This window comes from Mustela erminea, chromosome 5 (assembly GCF_009829155.1).
Source record: "Mustela erminea isolate mMusErm1 chromosome 5, mMusErm1.Pri, whole genome shotgun sequence".
Taxonomy (NCBI): Eukaryota; Metazoa; Chordata; class Mammalia; order Carnivora; family Mustelidae; genus Mustela; species Mustela erminea.
The window spans coordinates 65,368,286-65,392,020 of record NC_045618.1 but is presented as its reverse complement, the minus strand read 5'-3'; the positions used below and the strand labels follow the sequence as shown (position 1 = coordinate 65,392,020).

Here is a 23,735-nt window from a genome sequence, read left to right as displayed (position 1 = left end):
TAGACTTGATTTATTGACTTGTCTGTTTCTATTCTGTCACTAATCTGATTGACAATGAAACCTGGAATTTGACTTTAAGGGATTTCTGCGTGTTTGCATGCTGCCATCAGGGCGGGGTGGGCCCGCTCTAAGCTGCCGTGCCTGGGTTCGAAGTGTTCATATGACGGCTGTTTGCATGTGAGGAGGGCGTGTGTGGAAAAGACACGGGAGAAGTGGGTATCACTAGAGAGTTGATTATCTGTGATGTGAGATATGTCTGCCTGGATGGGAAGCAATGCAGTGGGAGCAGCTGGATGGGAGGAGGTAGGTGGGGCTCCCGTGGTACACAGAAGAGGGGATTGTTACAGACACATCTGTAATAGAATGTTACAGGAACAGCCCCATCTCTCGCCTTCCCTAGCTTTTCCTCTTGGGATATTTCCCAGTTAGGAGTCCTTGGGGGAAGGGAGGGGAGGGACCGGAGGAGTCCGAGGGCTGGGAACCCAGGGGTGTGAGGCGCCGCGTGTGAGCTGCGATCTGGAGAAGGGGAACAGATGGAGACAGGTGCGCCCCCACAGGGGCACGTGTGGAGACACGTGGAGGATTCACCTTCAAGTCCAGGATTCGCATCGCCTGCCTTGGGGTCGCCCACTTACTTCTCGTACGTCCACACCAGCTGGAAACCCGCACTCCCTCATCTCTTCCCTGCCTGGGGGAGGTAGACCCCGATAGGGAGCGGAACCCCGCCCCTCCCTTGTTACTGACGAGCCCCGCCCCCTCCCGCCGCCCGGCGGAGCTCCGCCCCCACCCCCGCCCCCCGCCCGGCCACAGAGCTCCCCTCGCTCAGTCTGGCTGGCCCCATGTTACTGAGCGGAGCTCCTCCGGCGGGCTCCGGCCCGGGGCAGCGGGCGCAGGGGAGCGCGGGGAGCGGCCCGGGGGGGTCGCGCCGGGGCGCCGGGGGAGCGGGAGCCGGCCCTGGAGGGGGCGGCAGTGGCGGAGTGGCCAAGTGGCTCCGGGAGCACCTGGGCTTCCGCGGGGGGGGCGGCGGCGGAGGTGGGGGCAAGCCGGCGCCCCCGGAGCCGGACTACCGTCCCCCAGCACCGTCCCCGGCCGCGCCCCCTGCGCCACCCCCGGACATCCTGGCCGCCTATCGGCTGCAGAGAGAGCGCGACTTCGAAGACCCTTACTCTGGGGGGCCGTCCAGCTCCGCAGCTGCCCCAGCCACCCCCGCCGTCCCCGGCCCCACGCCGCCCCCGCGCCACGGCTCGCCACCCCACCGCCTTATTCGGGTTGAGACCCCTGGCCCCCCAGCGCCCCCGCCCGAGGAGCGGATCTCTGGACCCCCAGCTAGCAGCGACAGGGTGAGTGCTGCTCCGGGCGTGGGTGGCCGGGAGGAGAGGTGGTAGGAGGTCTGGGGCTTTCAAGAGGGACAAAGGTGGCCTGGCCAGGGCCGGGCCTGGGCCCCTTAATGTCACGGTTCCTGGCGGACAAGATCTTAATCCTTGACCCGGGGGCTCGGAGGCTTCATCCACCTTTGTTCAAATTCTCGACCGACTAATCTGGGACGTGTGCCCCAAACTCTGCTTCTGTCCCTGTTACCGCCCCAGGACTAGTGACCCTCTTCCTCAGGGGCTCTGCCCTCCTCATGTCAGTCCTCCTCCTCCTCCCAGGGCCTAATCAGCGAGCTTTTTTCTAACGGTATTTGAGCACCCCCCACCCCAAGCCAGTTTATGGCTTTTCTGCCCTCCGGGAGCAGTAGCTCCTGCCCTTTGATCTCTGACCCCTCCCCCCGGGGCAGAGGCAGCACAAAGCTCCATTCCTCCTGGGGGGGGGAGCCCGGGGTGGGGGGGGAGCCCAAACATCCTTGCAGTTGCTGGAGCCCCAGGAAGGAGGTGAGGGCTGAGGTTTCTCCCTGTGGATACAGCAAGAGCTGGCCTTTGCCTTATCCAGTGGTACTGGAGCCTGGTGGACTGTTGTTCTCAGGAAGCCAGAACAAACAGTATGTAGTTCTTCACCAAGGATACTGACCACTGAGGTCCAGGCAGGCTCACTCCTGCACTATTTCCCTTGGTGTAAGGGGGCAGTCAGTGCTTCGGACCTGTTGCCCAGAAGGGGCTGAGCAGCTGAGCCCACTTGTCTCCTCCTGGCCTCCCCTTTCCCGGGTCCATTCTGAGGGAGGCTAGAGCCTTTGGGGGACCTGCAGGCAAGGGATGAAGGGAAAGCTGGGCCTCAGAGGCCACTGGTGGAGAAACCAGCCCTTGCCCAACTCCATTTAAGTCTTATCCCTCCTTGATAGCTGAAAGCCATCAAGGTCCCTCTGGCCCTAAATTCCATGACAGTGACTCTCTGGACTGCCTTGGCTTTGTTGTCCCCTCGTCACACATCCCTGGAAGCTCATCCCTGGGGCTTAATCCCTTTCCTCAGCAGAGAGCACAGTTTTATTTGGTTGGAGAGCAGAGTTGCTGTCTGAATCCATTGGATCCCGTGTTGAGGCTTTCCGTGGAGAAACTGCCCTTCTGTCTTGGATAAGAGAGATGTGTCAGGATCAGAGCAGAAGCCTCAGGAATGTGAATTATTTTTCCCCTCGTTCCTTCCACGGGACCTGACTGTCCATCCTGGGCCAGGATCCTTAGCCTGCAGAAGGAGACTGCTTTCATCACATGACCTTCAGCTCCTCTCCTTCCTCATTGTCCCCCACTGTTGGGTGATGTGTTGGTGGCAGTGGCAGTGAGGCAGAGGAAGCATTGAGCCTTGTTCTTACTCCCTGACCACTGCCCATTGGCACATGGGCCTGAGCTATACCTGGCCTTCCTCTCTGAAGTCTTGGAATGGCCTAATAGGCTGCCCCTGAAGCCATGGGCTCCTCTAGGACAAGGATCACTGTCCTCCTCATGCCTGAATTTCCCAAGTGTCTGACATGCTTGGCATGAAAAGGGGTGAATAAAATACATCCATTGAATGGTGACTGGCCATTGCTAGGGTGACCTGAAGGTCAGAGACTTGCTTAACTACAGCTCCTTTTGTACATTTCCCCACAGAGACCCCCCCAAGGAAGGGGCTGCATCCACACAACTGTGAGAGAGCCATGGTCTCTTCTCACCGAGGGCATCCATGCCTCAGCCTGGGTTGGCTCTGTGGTCTGTGGGCTATTCAGACGTTAGGGGCCAAGAGGTGTCTGACTCTTTTGTCAGCTGCAGGGACAGGAATGAAATCCAGCAGGATCTCCCAGGAGCTACACAATCTGTGGTTTCTTTAGTGGGTGTGATGAGAAGGATCCAGGATGCCATCCAAACTGGCTCAGGGCAGGGACATTGTCTTTGCGGGTCCCGACCTGGAGCCTCCCACCATTGAGAGAGAGGAGTTCCACTCGTTTAGGAGTACAGTTTGGGGGGTCCCAGAGTCTTCCCCTAGGAAGAGTCCAAGCTAGGCACCTGAGCCCCTTATCCTAAACCCAAGTTCCTGTCCCTGAATGGTGAGCTGGCTTGTTGAGCTGGAGTTTCTGTTCTGTGAAGTGTTTTGTCCCTATCCTCTGTTCCTGTCCTCTTGGCCATGCAGGTCGTCTTGGCTTTTTGCGTTGGGGTTACTTTCTGAGGTGAGATGGGGACTGCAGACCAGGATGGGCCATAGGCTGGCCCACTTTCCTTCCCTTCCTGGAGCCCAGTAGCTGGTGCCGGGTGGTTCAGAACCCCGTGAGAGGGCCTGGTTGTGAAGTTTGATGAAATGGGTGGAAATACTGCTATGATGAGAAGATGGAGGGGAAATGAGCCCTGTGGAAAGTGACTTTGGAGGGCAGGAGAGAAGGGGGCTTTCGACAGGGCCCTGAGAGGCCTAGGGAACTTAGGCCCATTAGTGTTTCCCCATGCAGGGCTCTGGCTACTGGCCGTCCCTGAGACCCACTGCTGCATTTGGCAAGGGGGCAAGGGTGGCCATCTGGGCGGGCCTGGCAGTGCAGGTGTGGGAGCCGCAGGAGCTGCCCCCTGGACCAGGCAGTCAGGGCCACACCATCTGGCCATGGGAAGAGCTCCCTCATGGTGCTGGGCCCTGTCTGGCCTCCAGGCCACACTTGGGCAGAGGGGTGAGAGAATTGGGCCTTAGTTGCTTTGCTCCCTTTTCTCAGATCTGTGACAGGAAAAACCTGGTCTAATTAGGAAAGGGGGACGGGTATGGAAAAGGGGCCCTAATTGGATAAAGCTTGGAGCTGCCTGTGACCATCTGCACAATGTGTCCTTTGCCTCTATCCTGCCAAGATGTGTGTGTGTGTGTGTGTGTGTGTGTGTGTGTGTGTGTTTGTGTGTGAGAGAGAGAGAGAGACAGAGAGACAGAGAGAGAAAGAGATGATATGAACAATAAGAAAGGCACCCTGTATGCATTGAAACTAGGGCTCTTGTTCTTAGTTCATGGAGAGGCTTTGGGGTTTCATGAACCTCCAGAAATTTTGTGCAAATATTTGGGTGCATGAGCATTTCTCTGGGAAAAGGCTAACAGCTCCCAGATGCTTAAAGGGTTTCATAGGGCCCAAAATATCAAGAACTTTAAAAAATAAATACATGGTGTTCACATGGACTTGGATCCTCCATGCCCAAATTTGGAAGCAAGTGAAAAGTCAGGTAGAGAGAGGAAAAGGAAGGAGACATTGATGGTGTCAGAAGGCAAACAAGACATTCCTGCTCTGGGGTCAGGAGTCTGACCTGAGGACTGCTGCCGTAAGATGGTGCCTCAGCCAGTGTTCACTGAGGAGTTCTAGAACATTAACTGACACTAGCCCAGGCGCTGAAAGGCACTCACCTCCTAGAAGAGCTGGTCCTAGCCTTTTTTGAGCTTGTTTGTTCTTGTTTTAATTTTCCTTTTTCTGACTTCCACAGAGTCTGGAGTTGTGATCTGTTTATCTTGCACATGTCCTCCAGTGGAGGCAGGAGGAGGAAAAAAGAAGGGTCCAGGTGAAGGGACCTTTGTGGACTGGTTAGAGCTCTTAACCCTTTGGCCAGGGCTGGCCATCTTTGCTGTCACTGGGGCTTTGCGGGGGGTGAGGGGGTACTGCCAAGGCCTGCGGCTACCAGGGGACTTTATGGTGGGCCTACCCACTCTTCCCACTGCTGCCTCCTCACACTGTGGCATTCACTCTTGGGGGAAGGCATCTGCAGCTTGTTGGCTTGGCCAGTGACTCAAGGACACCTCAGTTAACCCTGGCACTCCACCTGTTGGGAGCCAGGAACAGCTAGGGTGCTGCAGACCATGGGTGGGAGCAGCTGGCTGGGGCCTGGGGCTTGGAAGAGCAGCTGCTGCCCCCTCCAGCTCACCCCCCGCCCTGCAGAACCAGTGGGGATGCTGTGCGAGAGCAGAGTTGGGGCCCAGTCCCACCGGCACACAGGGAGCCTGCGGGGCCTCTGGAGCTTGGGGCGCAGCTGCAGGGCTTCACAGCCCCTCAGGGTGCCACACTCAGGGAGCTGCCTTTGTGGCTGTCCCTGTGAGCCCCTGGAGGACCCAGAGATCTGGTCTTTCCATCTTTCATGGTATACTCGCAGACCATTAACTAGTACCTGCCGTGTGCCTGGTACCATTTTGAAACAGCTGATGTGTTATAGACCAATTGCTTCTGACAACGGCCTTAGGAGAGATTCTGTTGTTATCCTCAGGTTATTTAGAGGGAGACTGAAGCCCAGGAGTGTTGCGTCACACGTGCCTGATTTCACAGCTAGTAGGAGAGCTGAGGTTCACAGCCAGGCGGCCCAATGGCAGACTGGCTGCCAACACTGTGCTGTGGGACCACGGCTCCTTTTGGGGAGCTGTTCACCGAGTGTGGGGAGCAGACTCAGAGAAGGAATGAAGAGTGCACACAGTGCTGGGTTCTCCATTTTCTGAACCGAAAGGCCAGCACTTGCCACCCAGTCCTGAGGTGGCCTCAGACACACCTTACAAGGGTTATCGACCTCCATTGTGTATCCGTGATGTTCGAATGTCTTACAAGTTTGACATTTCTTTGTAATTAGAAAAAGATGCTAACAGATTTGTTTCGTGGGAAGGAGTTTCCATGGCAGATAAAATTGGGAAGGGTGATTCCAATAAGTGGGAACAGAGGGCACAGAAAGTTAGATTTGGGGGAAGGTAAATAGTACATACCGTTTCCAAAACTGACAGACTTTCGGCAGAAAAAGGATTTCACGGTTAAATACTTTGGAGAAATGCCGAGTTAAACAAAATTAGATAGCTCTCTTTGCTACACGATTTCTCTCAGAGCCTTTAACATGCTAAAGTGTATTTTAAATCTACAAGTGGAGGAGAGAGGATGCTCCATTTCCTGAGTTGTCTGGAAAATCTGCAGCAAGGCAGTGAGAGTCAGGAGACCTGGGTGCCGGTCTTGTCTCTACTGCCACCATCTGTGTCCCCTTTCCAGCACCTAAACTCTGGGCTTTAGTGTCTGAGTAGAAGAGATCAGCGGCAGGGCCAACATCTGTTGAGCACTGACTGCATTCCAGCCTCTGAATTAAGGACTTTTACACTCATTGTCCTCTTTCCAGTCCTATGAGGTGGGTAGTAATACCATCCCCATTCTACAGGTGGAAAACCAGAGGCTTCCAGACATTAAATGTCAACGGAAGACATGGAGGAAAGGGGTAGGGGTAGACTTTGGCAACCTTGCAGAGCCCAAATCCTGTGACATGTGCCCCCTGCTAGCTGCCCTTGGACCAGCGAGCCCCATGGGTAGGGTCAGGAACTCCTAGTGGGGCCCAGCTGCAGAGCGGAAGGTCGCACCAGATGGTAGGCCTGCCAGCTATCTTAGGAGAGGCTCAGGCAGGAAGGAGAGTCAAAGAAGGACAGCTGCTCTGGGAGGGGCACTGCCTCGTTGGAACAGGCACAGGAGCCGGGTCTGGAGCCTGCTGGATGGCAGGAGGGAGGGGATCTGGTTGGCAGGAGGCATGGGGACAAGGGGGCCTCCGGGCAGCAGCTACTTGCCTACTAATTTGGAAGTATTTCAGCCTTTCAGTAGCATTCTGCCTACCAGAGGTTTGCCTAAATATCAGCCCTGGTTTTAGGTGCCTTCCCTGCCAGTTCTTCCCTTCTGCCCTTGAACCAGAGGCTTTGATCTCTGCTCAAGTGCCGGTTCTCTGGGCAGCCTGCTCCCACAGCTGCTACTGGTCTGTCCGAGTGCTCAGGGTTGGGGTGAATGGGGATCTGAGAGTCTGTTGCTCCAGAAGCTAGAGTCTTAGAGAGAGAGGCCTTTGGAGCATCTAGTAAATGTACACTGAGTGCCTCCCTTGTGCCAGGCCCTGTGGCGGACGTGGTATACAGCAGTGAGTACAGCAGTCAGACAAAGGTCCCATGAACAAAATAAATCATGATAGAGCAAAGGTGTCAGAAGCCTGCAGAGGCCGCTTCCCCCAACTGAGCATTTGGCCTTCTCACATGGCCTAGAAATCACGGGTGGGTGCCTGTCTTGCCAACCTTCCCAGCAGGTGTTTCTGCTTCTGCTCCTGCCTCCCAGCCCTGTGGGTGGCTCCTCTAGGTGACCCGCCCAGGGCGGGGGGCTAGGTTTTCCTGGAGCAGGGTGTGGAGTCTGGGGTGGAACAGAGGAGCCATTGAACTGCCCACAGAGCTGCCACCTGGATGCCCACAGGCACCGTGGGCTGGCCCTAGGGAGGCCTGTGCTGGGCCAGGGAGAGGTCACAGCTCAAGTCCAGCCCAGGGCTCCAGCAGGAAGGGCACTGGCTTGGGTGGGGGGAAGAGCCAGGGAAGGGGTCTCTGCAGAGCCTGGGGGACTGGGGCTTGGGCGCAGCACTTCTCTCTGAGCAGTTTCTCCAGGACTCAGTGCCCTGCCCCCCACTGGACTCATGATGCCTTTCTCTTCTGAATAAACAAGGAGAACTGCTTCCTTTGTCCATTCTTCCTGTTTTATGTGAACTAATTTAAACAGATACCTACTGAGCACTTTTAGGTGCTGGGAATTTAGCAGTAAGCATGGTCCTGCCCTCAGGAGGCTCAGGATCTGCAGGAAGACAGATGATGAAACAAGTATTTATTACAGTGTAATAATACCCCAGCACAGAGGCATCTAACCATACCTGGGGGAAGAATGGAAAGGAATTCTGAAGAAAGAAAATCATGTAATCCAGGCAGAGGCTTGCCTCTTTGGTAAGAAACAAAGCACAGACCTTTCAGGTAACAGAGTGATCCGAGGTGGGTAGGGAGAAGCCCAAGAGGGAAGTGGAATCTTTAAGTCCCTTTAACTCTGGACTTTTTCTTGTGGGCATTACACTGTTTAAGGATATCTCATCCGATAACTCGGTTCCTGTTAAATAGCTGTTACATAGGAGTGTGAGGCTGAGTGCCAGCTGCCAGCCGCAGAGCCCCCTTGGTTGGGTGGGTGGGGCTGTGGGTGCTAGTATGTCTGGGAGGAAGCAGCCTGGGGTGGGAGTGGATTTCTTTTCTCTCCTTCCTGGAAGGAGGAGGACTAGGGGTGGAGGGCTCTGAGGGGAGACAGGCAGTGATCTAGTAGAAACATTTTTATAGTACCTCCTGTGAGCCAGGCGCTTCTTAGAGCTAGAGAGACAGAAACAATAAAGAACTCTAGGCTGGTGGGTGAGCTGATGGTGGGGATGGTATGACTTGAGATGGTGGTCTTCTCAGAAGCAGGTGGAGATTTGAGGGAGGTGAAGGAGATGGGGGACTTGGGTGGAACAAGGTGGAACATGGTGGGAGCTGAACTGAAGGGAGAGATGGTAGGAGTCATTGGGATGTGCTTCAGAGACCCCTGGAGGGGCTCGTGGGGGTCCAAGGAACATGCAGGAGGAGTCCCTGAGGTGGGTAGTTTCCTTTCCCCCATCACTGCTTTGCTATGGGGTCCCAGATCTACTGACCCAGGGCAGGAAATCACCCCCATAGCCTCCCTGCTCAACTGGCTCCTGCAGTTCTGGTCTGGCCCAGACCCAAAGCCGACACTGAGAATGGAGGAGAGGCAGGAGTGGCCCCTCCTCATGCCACAGGCCCCAGAGCCACCTCTTGTCAATGCCTGTCAACTCAGTGCAGTGCTTCCCCTCAGGTGCTGGCAGTCCTGGTGGGCTGGGCTCTGTCTCTGCTTAGGCCTGCCCCCTTCAAGGAGCCTGTGCCCAGCTTGGAGAAAGGCTCTATTGTCCTCTGCTGCACCCCGCCCTGAGCACCTTGGGCTCTTCCTCAGGGTGTGTGGCTTACAGTTCGCTCTGCCTTGACTGGAGCAGGGACAAGAGGGTTGGTCATGAACCACTTGTGAGGGAGAAAGGGGCAGTGCGGGATGTGGAGTGTCAAGGCTACGCCTTCCCTGTTCCTAGCCTCCAGGAACCAGGGGATTTCAACTGAGCCCAAACCCTGGCTTTCCTCAGGGCTGTCAAAATTGGTCTCTCTCTTAGGATGGCCAAGACGCCCACTGGTGGCAGGTTGGCAGCAGCATTTTGCACAGAGGGCACACGTTCCGACTGGGTTCCCACACTTAGGTGGAATGGTCTTGGCCGTACTATTCCCTACCTGCCCTGAGCCTCCATTTCCTTAAAATGAGTGTAACAATGCACACATGACGTGGTGGTGAATGTTCTGAGGCTAGACCAGCAGGACTGTGCCATAAAGTGAGTATTTGGTTTTGTTTTTCTGTGTGGTCAGCAAATTTTTCTTTGTTCAGCATCTGGGATGGAACTTGTAGGCATGGACCAAGTTAATCTCTGAGTTGCCTGCTGTTTCCTATTTGTTCTGTGAACTCCTTCGACACCTTTGTAACCAGTTCTCTGAATTGATTCCCTCTGTTGAACCATCTGGTGTTGAACACCTCTGTCGCTCTGCCTGGACATGGACTGAGGCAGGCCTTAGTGCCCAGAGCTTTATCCTGGTCATTTAACCTAAGTGATGACCCAGAGGCAAAAAATTAACAGAAAAGATAGATCTGCCACTCTGTCGGCAGCCTAGTAGGGGAAACCTAAAGAGGAAGAAGCAGAGCTTGTCCCCGTCCAAGCTCAGAGCCTGCCTGTGGATGCCTCTTCCTCTAGGTCTAAGACATTCTGTCCAGGACTCACTCCCATGGACAAAGCATCTGGGGAGATACAGAGCTGTCTCTCAGATGTCTGAAGCCTGCTGTCCTCACTGTCTTCCCACAGTTGGCAATCCTTGAAGACTACGCAGACCCATTTGATGTTCAGGAGACTGGTGAAGGCCCAGCAGGAGCTTCAGGAGCCCCAGAGAAGGTCCCTGAAAATGATGGCTACATGGAACCCTATGAGGCCCAAAAGATGATGGCTGGTGCGTGATGGAGTCAGGGGTGGGGGATTGCTGCCTGAGACCTAGGTATTGGCACAACAGGCTCTGGGACCCACAAGACTAAGGATTGATCCCATGAGACCATGGGTACACCACGGACAACCTTGGGTCACTGGCCACTGCCTTCAAGAGAGTTTGGAGAAGGAGCCATGACTTGTGGTGCCTGAGATGTGAGGTAGTAGAGAAGGCCACCCAACTAAAGGTCAGGCCGATAGAGTTAGGATAGTCAGGAGGGGCAGGATAAGTGGTGTGGGCTGGGGGTCGTGGAACCCAAAAAAGAGAATCGCTAGCTTTAGGGAAGGTGGTGAGCTTGAGAGGTTGTGATGTCAGAGTGAAACAGCTTTATAGCGGTTGGAACCACAGGGCTGGAGAAGGGCAAGCTGGTCAAGGAGTGCAGGCAGAGAGCAATGAGTAGGACTTGGTCCTGGGGAGCAGAGCAGAGGTTAAGAGAGGGTCCAGGGAAAGAGAAGTAAGCAGGGGTGATCTGAGAGGAGGACAGGGATGAGTTGGTCCAAGTCAAGACCCCAAGGCAGGAGGGGAAGAAGGTTTGTTCAAGGGCATACCATTTTAGTGTTGGGCATACTGAGGAGCCAGAATGAGAGAGGTCACGGGGGCAGTGAAGGGCCTTGAAGGCGGGAATGAGGCATTTGGACTTGCTCTGGAGGAGGAAGAAAACCAATATGGATTCCTGAGCAAGACAGAAACAGGACAAATATGGCATTTTAAGGGGATTACTGAGGCTTTGGTGTACAGAACAGACCAGGAGAACTGGGCATCAGAAAGATGAGTTAGCAGTTGTAGAAACTGCTGAGGCTTTAAGGGAGCAATAATTAGCACCGCTTTCTTCCCCTCCTGAGCTTGGAGATCACTGAGAAGTCAGATTAAGGAACTAGATGGATGAAGATAAGAATGTCAGCTTTATTAGTGATACAGTAGATTGGAGAACATCATTAGCTATGTCTCCGTTTAATAATTCACAGAATTAAACTTCCCCCCTCAGGCTTGGGCAGTGCAGCACAGCTATAGGCCCCTTCACAGGAGCAGGGTGAGGAGGCAGGAGGAGAGAGAGCCAGAAGGCAGAGCTGAGAAAGAGAGTGAACATCTGCTGGTGATCAGATAAGCTGTTCTCCCTACTTGGGAGTGGGGTGAGGGGGCAGAGAGCGGTAAGAAATGTTCTCCATGGAGCTCATGGAAGAGCGGTCAGAAGTGTTCTCCATGGAGCTCGTGGAAATTCCAGCCAGTAGAGGAGGGCGAGGAGGGCTCACCCTAGCAGCAATCTAGATGTGGAGAGATGAGACTAAGAGTCCTCAGGTACTGGGGGCAAACAGGTGGGATTTAGAGCAGGAAGGAGGGCCAGGACCGAGGAGAGCAGTGTAGTGGACAGAAAGGGAGAAGGTGGGAGGGTGACTACCCTCTTTTTTAGATCAGAGTGGTGTGTACCCCTCAGAGGCTCATGAATGCCCTGGGATTGTATGTGAGAATTTGCACATGTTCTGGAGAGTAGCTCCATAGCTTTTATTGTATTTTCAATGGGGCCAGTGATCGCAAAAAGAAAATCACAGAACAGAGTAGAAGAATTTCTTGGGAAAGCGGCAAGTTTGAAACATTCAAGTGAAAGATCTTATTGGCGACTGGAAGTGTATATGGTGCCATGAGACTGGGCAAGGAGTGAGGGCAAATAAGGCCTGGTTCTGGGGAACAGAGACCAAGAGAGGGGCCAGGGAAGGAGTCCAAACGGGTGACCAGAGAGGACAACCACGTAAATGACTTGTCAGAAGGGGACAGTTGCAAGGAGGGAGTGCTCAGCAATAGCTGAGCAACGAAGAAGTATTTTCTGATTGTCAAGTGGTATTACTTGGGATGCAAGGAGAAAACTGGAGCTGTGTAGCCAGGAGGAGGTGGATTAGGAGAGAACCCTGCCTCAGTTTCCGAAATGTGTAAGCCTCATTTCCCGACCCCTTGCTGGCCATCTAAAGATCTTTTTTCTGTCTTTCACTCTGGTGCTTCTCTGCCCCTGCCTCCATTGCATCCCATGCTTTTTGGAACCCCAGAAATGTTTTGAGGGCCATTGGGCCCCCAGAGCCAGTGGCATCTCCTTTGAAGGAGGCTTGGTGTGTTGCTGAGGATGCTGACAGAGAAGCTGAGCTGGGCAGCCAGGGCCGCTCTCACACCTCCCCTCCTGCCTTGTCCTGGTAGAGATCCGGAGCTCCAAGGAGACAGCCGCTCAGGCCTTGCCGCTGTATGACACGCCCTATGAGCCAGAGGAGGAGGGGACCACCCCTGAGGGTGAGGGGGCCACGTGGCCTCGGGAATCCCGGCTGCCAGAAGATGATGAGAGGCCCCCTGAGGAGTATGACCAGCCCTGGGAGTGGAAGAAGGAGAGAATTTCCAAAGCCTTTGCAGGTAAGCCCCTGGTGGAGTTGGTGGGTCTGCTGGGGTCTCCAAACAGCTCTCCAGGCCCAGGGCAGTGGAAGGAGTGGACCCCAGGGACTGGGGGAGGCCCTGAAGCTAGGCCCAAGGGAGGAATAGTTGAGTGCATCACAGAGATTGGCGAATTGGGCCATGTGGGTGCAGCGCTGTGTGCGGGTCAGGGAACAGGTAAGGGGGGATGGAGGGTCTCCCTGCATCACCACCTCTCAGAGCCCAAAAGGCTTAGGCCACTTCCTTCTTTTGGGAGACAGGGTATATCTTAAAATACAGAAATTCCAAACAAAAAGATAAAACTTGTGACATGTTAAATATTTACCCTTAACAAAAGAAGGGATTTAACAGCCCAGACAGTGAAAACGGCTGTGTGTGTAACCTTTAGAGATCCCAGCTGTGAATCAGAGAGCTGTGTCTCCCAGTAGCAGGCTGGATGAGACCAGGGGCACCTGTGCCCTGAGGGTATTTCTGAGGAGCAGGAACAGGTGGGGAGAAGGAGGCTGTAAGAAATCCCCTTGGTTGAATGAGGGTTAGGTTTCTCCTGTGTCACACACCCCAGTGCGGATCCCAGGCCTGGAGTCCAACCCGGGGAGGTTTGGGGAGGTTGTGCTGAGTGGGTGCGGCTGGAGAGGGCTTTAGCCCCTGGATTCTTGATTCAATGAGAACATAAAAGATGTAAATGCCATTTGACTTCACCCCCACTCCTATGGCCCCTTCACCCCTCCTTGGGCAAGGGGGCTCATGCTAGAGCTGGACTCAGCTCTCTGCCCTGTCCTCCCCGCCCTGGCGGCTAGACTGGGAAACCACAGGTTTCTAATTTGTTTCCTGTAAAGCGTGCACCATTGAGGAGGGACCATTTATCTCCAGAAGTCTCCTTGGAGAATCAATACTGTTTGGATTGCTTAATGGGAAAATCTATGCTCGTCATTAGGAAACCTCGTTAGCAGTCCTGCAGCCACCAGTGGCATCCCTTTCTTAATTGTCGGGGCTCAAGATTGAGGGTGTGGGGCTAAATTTCAATAAAACATCTGCCCCCACATCGGAGTATTCCTGACAGTCTGGAGCTGGGCTGTCAGTCTCGCTGCCCATGACTTCCCAGACCGTGGGTAAAAGGAAGGGCGGCAAGTCTGAGGGTGCCAGGAGGCTGTGGGAACCTGGGTGTGGTGCCGGGAGGTGAGGGCAGCTCGTTGTCCCTCCTTTCTTCCTTTCCTGCTCCTTTTGGGCCCTGGAGGCTTCTGAGGCTTCAAATGAAGGGGCCCCACGTGGCTGGCAGGGCAAGACTCTGCATCCTGTTTGCTATCTGTGCCCCCCACCCTTTGACTGAGCTAGCCTGGTGTGGTCACTGTGGCTCCATCCAACCTTCTGAGAGTCCTGCTCCCCCCTCAGAAGCCACTCCTGCCTTTGCTCTGACCCTCCTCCTTTCTAGGCTATCCTGTGTCCTGGCTCTGGGTTTTGGTGTCTCAACCTCTGTCTCTCTCTGTCTCTCTCTCTTTGTCTCTGTCTCTGTCTGTGTCTCTTCTCCCTGCTGCTGGCTCCAGTTGACATTAAGGTCATCAAAGACCTACCTTGGCCTCCGCCGGTGGGACAGCTGGACAGCAGCCCCTCCCTCCCTGACGGGGACAGGGACATCTCCGGTCCAGCCTCACCCCTCCCTGAGCCCAGCCTGGAGGACAGCAGCGGTGGGTCCTGTGGGAGCTTCTGGCCAGGGTGACATGTTCTCTCATGCCTCAGGCCCTGTGGGCTTGGGTTGGAGGAGCTGGAATGGGGCAAGGTTTGGAGAACCCAGGAAGAATTCCCTTCGTCCTGGAGGAAGAGAGAAGGGACAAAGCACACATTCCTCCTTCCTCCAAAACGTGTGGGGGAAGGGGTCTCCTAAAGGAGTCCCTTTCCAAATATCTTTCCCACCATGCCACAAAAATCCACTATTTTAGATTCACTTCTTTGCATAGGATTTTGCCTGACCCCACCCTTTGACAGTGTAAATAACTCTTGAGGCAGGGATGATGCTAGCACAGGAAGTGTCTTGAGTCCTTCCAGTAAGTAAAAGGGTCTGATCCTTGCATCTGGTAACTGAGAGACAATAAGATCCTGAAAATGCTACAAGGAGAGAAAAAACCCAAATGAGAAGAAAGGAAGCATTGAGCACTTCCATCTCCATTCAGTTTTGTACAGAACGGGCAGCCAGGGGTTTGTGAACACCTGTTTGTACATTTGTGCCTGAGTGTGAGGGGTATTTTGTAAATGTAGGATGAAAGAGGGTCTCTGTCACCTGTCCATGTGTGCCTGTGCCCATGTGGCTCACTGGCTTCCTCCCTCCAGGGGGCTGCTGGTTCAGTGGGGCAGAGCCACCCCACCGGGGTTTCTCGGGTGGAGGCAGGGAGCCTGTGGGCAGCAGCCCTGGGGGCGGGGGAGGGGCTGGCTGGCTGGTGGCTTCAGGCAGGATTAGCCTGTCAGGATGGCACCAAGGGGAATCAGATAATTGTTCTCAAATCGATAAGTCATTTCTACAGAATGGCTTGGCAGGGTGATATGGAGAACGGTAATGAACTCTGAGGAGGAGAAAGAAACAATATTATCAGCGCTGAAGCCACCCCGAGGGGTAATGGAAGAGGGGAAGGCAGGCAGCTGCTCCAGAGGGAGAAGTTGAAGTGGTTTCTCATGTTGCCTCTCTCTCCTCTCCTCCCACAGCATGGGGACTGGTAGGTACAGTGTGGCATAGGAGGGCTGAGCCCCACCCCCAACAGGGGAGTGAACCCGAGATTCTGTCCCCAGAGCCAGTCAAGTCCAGGAGCATGTCCCACCCTCCTAGAACATTCCTTTGACCCCTTTGGGCAGAAAATGGGGGGAGCACTGGTTATTCTATAGAGCTCTGTCTCTAAGGGTCCTCGGAGTCTATGACTGGTATATTCCCCACAGCCCAGTTTGAAGGATCTGAGAAGAGCTGCCTGTCACCTGGCCGGGAGGAGAAGGGGCGGCTACCTCCCCGACTCTCTGCAGGGAACCCCAAGTCAGCAAAGCCCCTAAGCGTGGAGCCCAGCAGCCCCCTTGGGGAGTGGACAGACCCAGCACTGCCTCTGGAAAACCAGGTGTGAGTGTCTGTGTCCAGCTGGGGACTCTCTCCCCTCCCTTCCCCTCCTGCCACTGGCTTGCCTGCAGGGGACACCCAGAATGGGTGGGCCAGGACGGCGAGGGACCCAGCAGAGATGCCCCCCTTCCTCTCTCTTGTCCTCAGCTGGTACCACGGGGCCATCAGTCGAACAGATGCCGAGAACCTGCTCCGACTGTGCAAAGAGGCCAGCTACCTGGTGCGCAACAGTGAGACCAGCAAGAATGATTTCTCCCTGTCCCTCAAGTGAGTAGGGGTGGGCCAACAAGCAGTGTTAGGCAGGATTAGCTCATAAGCATGGCACCAAGGTGAATCCATGGGAAGACAACCAGCAGGACAGGAGGACCAACATTCTCCCCATGCCCAACCAAGCTGGGGAGAGCTCTGTCCCTATGAACATTTGCTGACCCTGGGCCAGGCCCTGGGGATTTGGAGCAGTCTGAGGCTCAGCCCCTGATCTCAAGGAGCTCAGAGTCCATTAGAGGAAACAGTCAAGCCTGTCCGATGGGAGGGGAGGGTCCTGCCACCCCTCCCCTGTCACTTACTAGCTGTGTGGCCTGGAGCCCCCTTAACCTCTCTGGGCCTCAGTTTTCTTACTTATAAAATGGGAGAATAATAATATCTACCTTATAGGGAAGGATCAACTGAAGTAATATGTGGGAGGCACTTAACATGGTGCTAAATGCTAAATAAATTATCATCATCATCTTTATTAATAGAAGTCCAAATGTTCTTAAAGCACAGGCAAGGAGAGAGGAACTTTGCTCAAGGGAGGCTGGGTCCTGGGAGGAGGGTGGAACAGCGGACACAAAGCTATTGTTCACTGTGAAGAAGTGGGCAGGTGGTCTGGGTACTAGTGGCTGATAACTGAATCTTAAAGGATCCAGGAAGAGGAGGGGGTGGCAGGACCTCCCCTCCCATCAGCCTTCCTTCCCAGGAACTGATAGATCAGCATTGGCCTCCTAGGCCATCCTGGTAGAATGGCCAGCCCTCCCCTTCGTCCCCAGGAGTTCTGCCTGGTAGATCCTACACTCCACACGACAGCCTGCCAGATGGTGTGTCTATTCACATCCCCCCAACACTGCTGGGACATCTGTACCACCTCCTACCACACTTTCCGGGGGCATTAGATTACAGGTAACCCTCACTTCAAACAAATGCAATATACAGAAAAGTTGGGACTATTAAACAGATACATTTAAGGATAATTATTCAACTTCAACTAAAAGATAAGGGGAAAGTGCCAGTCTGTATTCAAATAACTTGAATTTTATTCTTGGGCTTAATAAAACTAGCTATGTGACCCTAGGCAAATCATGAAACCTGTCTGGGTCTTGGTTTCTTCCTTTGCAAAACGCATTAATGGGTACCACTTAGGTTTCTTGCCACTCTTATACCCTGAAAATTATCATAAAATCAAAGGAGCATTTAGGAAAAGTTAATCTGCCAAAAATCTGATACAACACTAGGAATGTGTATTGCTTTAATAGATTAGAGTCACAGAGCATCTACTGTGTGCTGAGCAGCGTATATACCCTCTCCAAAGCACCAGCCTATAAGATGAATCTCTTTTTTATAGACAGAAATAAATACCAAGAGCTATGTGAGTTGGTTGAGGCCACAGGTAATGAAGTGCCAAAAGCAGGATTTGCACCCAGCTCAGTTTAGCCTGACTACAAGACCCGCAGTCTTCCATCACGTAGCTCCACCCGACATCAAATCTGGAACAGTCCAAGGCTGGGTTAGACAGCAAGGGTCTGGCTCCCTGAACAGAGTGGGGCAGAGCTCAGCCCTAGCGTGGGGAGTACAAGGGGGAGGCAGGCCTGGATGCTGCTTCAGCCCAGCCTCATCTGGCCCCACCAGCATCCGTCTGCCAGAGCCTCGTTTGCATATAAATGGCTTCTCTGAAATACAATTATGGTTTCTCTGCTCTGTGTAATAGAAGGGCTTTCACTGGTAATTAAACAGCTTCCTCCGAAAGCCATGTCAGCTCTGGCCCTGCGGCCCAGCCAGTCCCATCCAGGCTCCTGAGGGTTGGGCAAGGACTCTACTTGGGACTTTATCCCAGGAGGTCAGTTCTCCAGATGGAGGCTTATTGCCACTTACTGCCCTTTTTGGCCAGAGCTGTTCCTCAAGGAGAAGATGCAGTGCAATTTTTGGGAGAGGTGATTATCCCAAGTGGACTGTGGGTAGGGGCTTGTCCCCAAACTGTGAGAGGGTGAGGGAAAGCAAGGCCCAAGCTAGTACCCACAGCTTTGGGCCTAGGCCATGGCATAGGGCAGACAGGGGAGAGGATCTACTCACTGCCTCCCCCTCTCTGCACCGCCCTCAGGGACTGTACAGTTTCCTCAGGGCCTGTGTGGTCCCCATCAGCCTCAGTCATTATCTCAGGCCTACAGAAGAGGGATGCCTGTGTCCCCCACCCCCCACCCCATACACCCAGCCTAGGGCTCCCAGCAGGCTTTAGGGTACTGTATCCTAGGAGAAGGAATTGGGAGGGTTTTTCCTGTTACCCTTTCCTCTCTTCAGTCATCCACTCTCCATCTTCAGTTGTGGGCCCAGTGAAATGGGTCCAGTCAGAGCCCTCTTCGTACCCAGGCAGGGGAAGGAAATGAAGTTTGCCAGCCTCACCTCATATGAGGGTCCCCTCACCAGTCCTACTTCCTTACTAGTTTCTGAGCCCTGCACTTGTCCCCAGGTAGGCTCTGACTGGGAGACAAGTATTCAGGCTTTGGGGCTCCCCTAAGGATTGCTTCCTCCTTGCCTGTGGGCCAGGCCTGTGGTAGCTTGGGCAGACGCTGTTCTTGCTTGGTCCCCACCCTACCCCCATGCTTTCTCTCTAAGACAGAGGGTGTCCGGGTAGCTGGGAGCTGGCCAGAGCTCTGAGCAGCAGGGTCCTTGTCTTGGGGGCAGGGCCAGGCACTAATGTGGATTTCCTGGATTGTGTCAGGGAGATGGGAGAGGCAGTGGAGCGTTTCCTCTCTGAGGGAGGGAGTTACAGCCTCACAGATGATGTCATCCCAGGCTGAAGGGATAAAGGGGGGGGGGGTGATTGGCTCAAGGCCCAGTTAGCAGGAGGGTAAAGGGACATCCCCAGGACAAGGCAGTTGAGACTTCCAGATTTGGAAAGGATTTCCAGAGCCCCTAGCTCACACCCTCCCCTGGTTTCTGCAAGAGAGCCTCAACCAAGATTCACTTGGTTGTCAACAATGTCCTGCCAAGGATGTGTGTGTCTCCACATGAGTCACTAGGAGCCCCACCCCCACCCCCTCCACAGCTCAGAGATGGGGAGGGCAGACCAGCCTTGGCCATGCAGACTGGAGGACACTGGTGCCTGGGTCCCAGGGTTTGGGGTAGGGAAAGTGGTCGCTTGTTTCCACCTGCACATGCCCTGTACACTACACACACATTCTTGGCACACCCAGTGCCCTTACCACAAAACCAATGCCTACTGTTACCCAGTCACAAAATCCTCTCTGCCTCCTCTCTGTTTTCTGGACTGGCCTCCACCTCCCCTAGTCACCTCCACACACAGCTGGCCCGAAAGAGCATTTCCTTCAGGGGTAGGGGTTGGGGAGGGAAGGGGGACCCAAGAGGGCCCCTACTCACCAGGGTCTCCTCTCCTCTTCCCAGGAGCAGTCAGGGCTTCATGCACATGAAGCTGTCCCGGACCAAGGAACACAAGTACGTGCTGGGCCAGAACAGCCCACCCTTCAGCAGCGTCCCTGAAATTGTGCATCACTACGCCAGCCGCAAGCTGCCCATTAAGGGGGCCGAGCACATGTCCCTGCTCTACCCTGTGGCCATTCGGACTCTGTAAATGGGAGGCCTGGGCACTGTGACAAATCTGGACCCAGCCCTGTGCCCACCCCCCTGCTGAGGTCTGTGGCTTTTCCCAGGGACATGTTCTGACAAACCTTTCTTCCCCTCTTCCCAAGATCAAGTGGAAGCTGGAGATTCCTTAATTTATTCTAAACGGGAAGGCCTACTGGGGCCTTGGAGTAAAAGGCTGTCTGGAGCTGAGGACAGAGGAATCTCTGGGGAGAGAGGACAGCCCCTGGAGGAAGGGGGCGTCAGAGCCCCTGGTCGCCAGAGGAGTTTAAGATCCGCAGCCCCCCCCGCCTTTTCCGCCGCTAGGGCACAGGGGGAGACCCCATTCCTCACCGTCTCCTTCCCCCGGGTCAGTGTGGGGTGGGGCAGGACGCGGGCCTTCGGGGCGCCCTGGCCATCTCTCTGCCTCCACCTCTAAACCACCGGCGGGCTCCGCCCAGAGTCCGGTGCGGGGCTTGGGGAAGCCAGAAACCACCACCACCCCCGCCCCACCAAGGATGGAGCGGGTCTTGGGGGTTGGAAGACGAGGGGAAGGGCTCGGGCCGGAGGGAACTTGCGCAGTCCCCGGGCCGCCCCGGCTCCCGGCCAGATGCAATAAATAAACCCAGTCCTGCCAGGCACAGCCGCGTCCGCGCCTCCAGCGCCGCCCCCCGGGCTGTCGAGGGAGGGAGCTGCGAAGCGAGCACAGATTCTGTTTATAAATCAGCTTGGGAGCAGACACAGGCCGGCTGTGAAAAGCACTTTCGAAGCATCAAGTTCCTTCCCTTGACGAGATGTCAAAACATCCCCCGCCGCCCCCGCCCCGGCCGGGGGCACCCGGAGCCGGCCGGCCGCGCGGCGCCCCCTCCCCGCCACGCCGACTTGCGCGGCTCCCCAAGAGCGCGTCCAATTTCCTGCCAACAGCCATTCGTCTGGGAGGAGGGGAGCCGCGGAGAGACAAAGAGGCAGCGCGCCAGGCGAGGGGGAGCGGGCGGCCCTGCCACGCGGAAGCCGCGCACCCGCGGAGGCGGGAAAGCTGGCGCGGCCGACTGCGCTTTCTTTCCAGAGGAAGCGGGGCCTGCCGCGCCTCCCCCATTCGCCGACCCGGACTCCGGGCCCCAGGAAACGCAGCCTGCAGGTCTGGGCCCGATCTACGTTCCGGCTGAGGCCTCCGGCTGGCGGCTGAGCCTGACGGGGCGGTCCGCGCGTGCCCCCTGCTGGCCGTGCCTCTAACCGCGAGTCGCGGGTGTCGGGCCACACCCGGCGCCCGGCCACTGAGACGCCCCGGCCCGCGCCCACACCTGGACCGGCCAAAGCCTGTGGGCCATGTCCCCGGGAATACCCACCGGGCCGCCGGTCGGAACCGCTGGCGACCCGCCCCAGGCCCGCCCTCCTGCTCCCACGCGGCTCCCCGTGGGGCTGGACATCCACTTCCCTGGGACCTGCAACATCCGAATATAGTGTCCAACATGGGATTTCGGATTTTCTATTCTATCGAAATATTTTATCGAAATCGAGGATAGGCGATCTCACAAATAGAATTCTGCGAGGACAATTGAAAATCTCACTTGAAATTGGGCCCTGCTTTAGAAATTCCCACAGAGCTTTGCCCTATAACTTGAAGGGTACTGAGTCACTCTGGAGATGAGATGAGCAAACAGGCTCAGAGTGTTTAGGGGATGTGCTCATCCGTGTCCTCGCTTTCATCTCTTTATGGGGAAGACCCATGTAGGCACCAAGTGGCCAACTCCTGTTGCTCAGAGGTCCTGGAGCCAGCCAGGCAGACTGGCTCCCTGTGGGCTCCTGCCTTGTCCTGCCACACACACCCACAACTTGGTGCCCGGCCCACCTTCTCAGGAACTCCCACCCCTTCCTGATCAGGCTCCAGAAGCCCCACACTAGCTGCCCTGAGAGGCCCTTCATCAGGAACGGGAGCTGGGAAAGAGGTTTCCAGCTAAAGCACTCGACCTTGGGCCGGTTCCTTTATCCAGAAGGTGCTGGCAGGTTCAGAGGACTGTCTGCACCAGCCTGGGTGAGCTGGCTGGTGGAGTAGCTTCCTCTGCCAGTGCCCACCCCCACTCTCGGGCAGGATAAAGAAACCCAGAGGGCAGAAAAGTGGTTTATTTGTAAAGGAGACTGCTTCAGTAGGAAGAAGAGACAAGGCGTGAGGAGCACTACATAGATTTTGGGCCAGATTCTGACTACAGTACACGTTTAAAAACTGGGGAGAGAAGATCAGTTGTGCTGTTAGACTAAGATGCTGAGGGGGTTCCTGTAGACTTCTTTCTGAGGGCCCAGCCTCTACCCCACCCCAAGGCATTTGCCAGCCCTTTTGACAGTGGGGAACCTAGGGGAGGGGGAGGCTTTTTTTGTGGGGGAGTTCCAAGATGCCAGCATCTGTGCTCCCCCTCCATCCTTAGGCTCACAGCCCCCTAATACACATACACACTGCTTGTCAGCTCCAGTCTTTAGAGACTTTTTCTTAGCTTGGAAGAAGAGGTATCACTTTGCCCCGAAGTAGTAACAGCTCTCATGCCAGGTCCCACCTGTTTCCCAGCCAGTGCCTCCCCCTTCTCCAGGCTGAGACATTGTGGACTTGGGAGTCTCTGAACCCATATGGATGACTGACCATGGCCACCTGGACCAAAATTCGGAGGTGGGAATGGGGAGGAGGCAGAGGGAGTCAGAAATAGGAAGTACAGAGTAAGGTACAGGCCCAAACCTCTGCTCAGCTGGGCAGTAGGAAGAACCCCTGGGCAGGAGGCCTAGAAGTTCTCATAATGGTGGGAGAAGTGAGTCCGGTCCTGCTTGTTGATGAGCTGACAGGCCTTTTCCACATTCTTGGTCATGCCCGGGGGGCCACAGCTAAACACCCCAATCTTCCGGACCTGTTGGGGGAGGGGAATGTGAAGGCTAGCTCAGTGTTCGTGTTAAAGACAGGCAAGAGTCCTTGATGAGGGCTCCTTCCAGGTTTCTGGTAAAGGTTTGCTTTGCACCATGTGTGGTGAGGGCTGGCTCGATGTATTTACATCTAGCTCAGTTTTGGTAGACCTGCTCTGTGTGGGTCCAACCTCCAGCTCCTTGAAGGCATTTGTCACCTTTGGGGACATGATAAGTGTTTCAGATCAAGGCTGGGTTAATAAACGTTCCAGTTAAAGGCTAGCTTAGTGTCTCACTGAGGACTAGGCCATTATGAGACAGTGGCTATCCCGGCGTTCATGGTAAAGATCAGCATCTAGGGTGAGGGCTGGATGGGTATTCATGGTAAGAGTAGCTCTGACTTTACGGTAAGGACGAGCTCAGTCACTGCACCCTTCCCTCTAGACAGGCACCTTGGCTTTAACAGAAGCAATCTCTGTTGCTGCTCCCCCCTTAGCCCCTCAGAGTGACCCCTACTATTTCTCTACTCCATGAAACCCACTTATTTCCTGGGTGATGTGTTCTCATCACCCATCAATTCCTTCCTTCATGGAGATGACCTGGGAGGTTTGCTCAGACCTCAGGGGATAAAGGCCAGGAGAACCTTCATGTGGGGTGGGACTGACCTGCGGGTGGACCTCCTGCAGGGACTTGAAGAAGGGCTCGAAGGGGGGGCGGCCGAAGTGGGTGACGGAGCGCAGTCCCGTGAACAGACTCCGGTTCAGCACCTTCTGGAAGTGCCGCTCACAGATGTACTGGGGGCACAGGGGTAGGTCAGGCCAAGGACAGTCAGGGTCCATGCCTAGCCCAAGCCAGCCTGCAGCTCAGGAGACAGAGAATGGGGTGGGGAGGGAGCTGGAGGCTGTGGATCAGGACCACCATCTCTGTGCCTCCTGCTGTCTGAACCTGGCTGTCCACGCACCTGGCCTGGCCATCTGTGTCACCCTGCCAACCCATATACCCACCTAGCCGCCCTGCCCTACCAGCATGGTGGTCCTGAGGTCAAACTTCTCAGCCAGCTGGGTGATGTAGATGTGCACGGACACCAGGTCCTGGCAGTCATTCTCCTCTACCTCCCGGATGATGTCAGCCAGCCACTCAAACTGCCGCTGGGTTCGCGTCACCCAGATGAAGTAGATCTGGGGACACATGGCGGGAGCTCAGGACCTGGCTTAGCTCAGGGTCCCCATATCCCAGGGATCCAGCAACAGAACTCTTCTGGTCT

At 55.2% G+C, this 23,735-nt stretch overlaps 2 protein-coding genes across 10 annotated transcripts in view; one reads left to right on the top strand and one right to left on the bottom strand.

The window, feature by feature from the left end:
* The first annotated feature begins 803 nt into the window (after window positions 1–803).
* On the top strand, window positions 804–20,232 carry SHF (Src homology 2 domain containing F). 4 transcript variants are annotated; one of them, XM_032343583.1, is made up of 7 exons: window positions 804–1,340; window positions 10,092–10,233; window positions 12,448–12,654; window positions 14,214–14,354; window positions 15,592–15,763; window positions 15,908–16,027; window positions 19,415–20,232. In XM_032343583.1, the coding sequence occupies exons 1-7, from the start codon at window positions 840–842 to the stop codon at window positions 19,599–19,601; spliced, it is 1,470 nt and encodes a 489-aa protein (XP_032199474.1). In that variant the 5' UTR covers window positions 804–839; the 3' UTR covers window positions 19,602–20,232. The 4 variants fall into 4 exon arrangements, with proteins under 4 accessions (XP_032199474.1, XP_032199476.1, XP_032199477.1 ...); XM_032343584.1 differs by lacking the exon at window positions 14,214–14,354 and having other exon boundaries at window positions 805–1,340; XM_032343585.1 differs by lacking the exons at window positions 14,214–14,354; window positions 15,592–15,763 and having other exon boundaries at window positions 15,832–16,027.
* Window positions 20,233–21,697: 1,465 nt separating this feature from the next.
* DUOX1 (dual oxidase 1) overlaps window positions 21,698–23,735 on the bottom strand; it is a 33,311-nt gene continuing 31,273 nt past the window's right edge. For all 6 annotated transcript variants that reach the window (XM_032343573.1, XM_032343572.1, XM_032343574.1 and 3 more), the window contains 3 exons: window positions 23,494–23,649; window positions 23,137–23,265; window positions 21,698–22,479 (listed from right to left, as the gene is read on the bottom strand). In XM_032343573.1, the coding sequence (XP_032199464.1) occupies window positions 22,357–22,479; window positions 23,137–23,265; window positions 23,494–23,649 (408 nt within the window). In that variant the 3' untranslated portion in view covers window positions 21,698–22,356. The remainder of the gene's footprint in view (window positions 22,480–23,136; window positions 23,266–23,493; window positions 23,650–23,735) is intronic.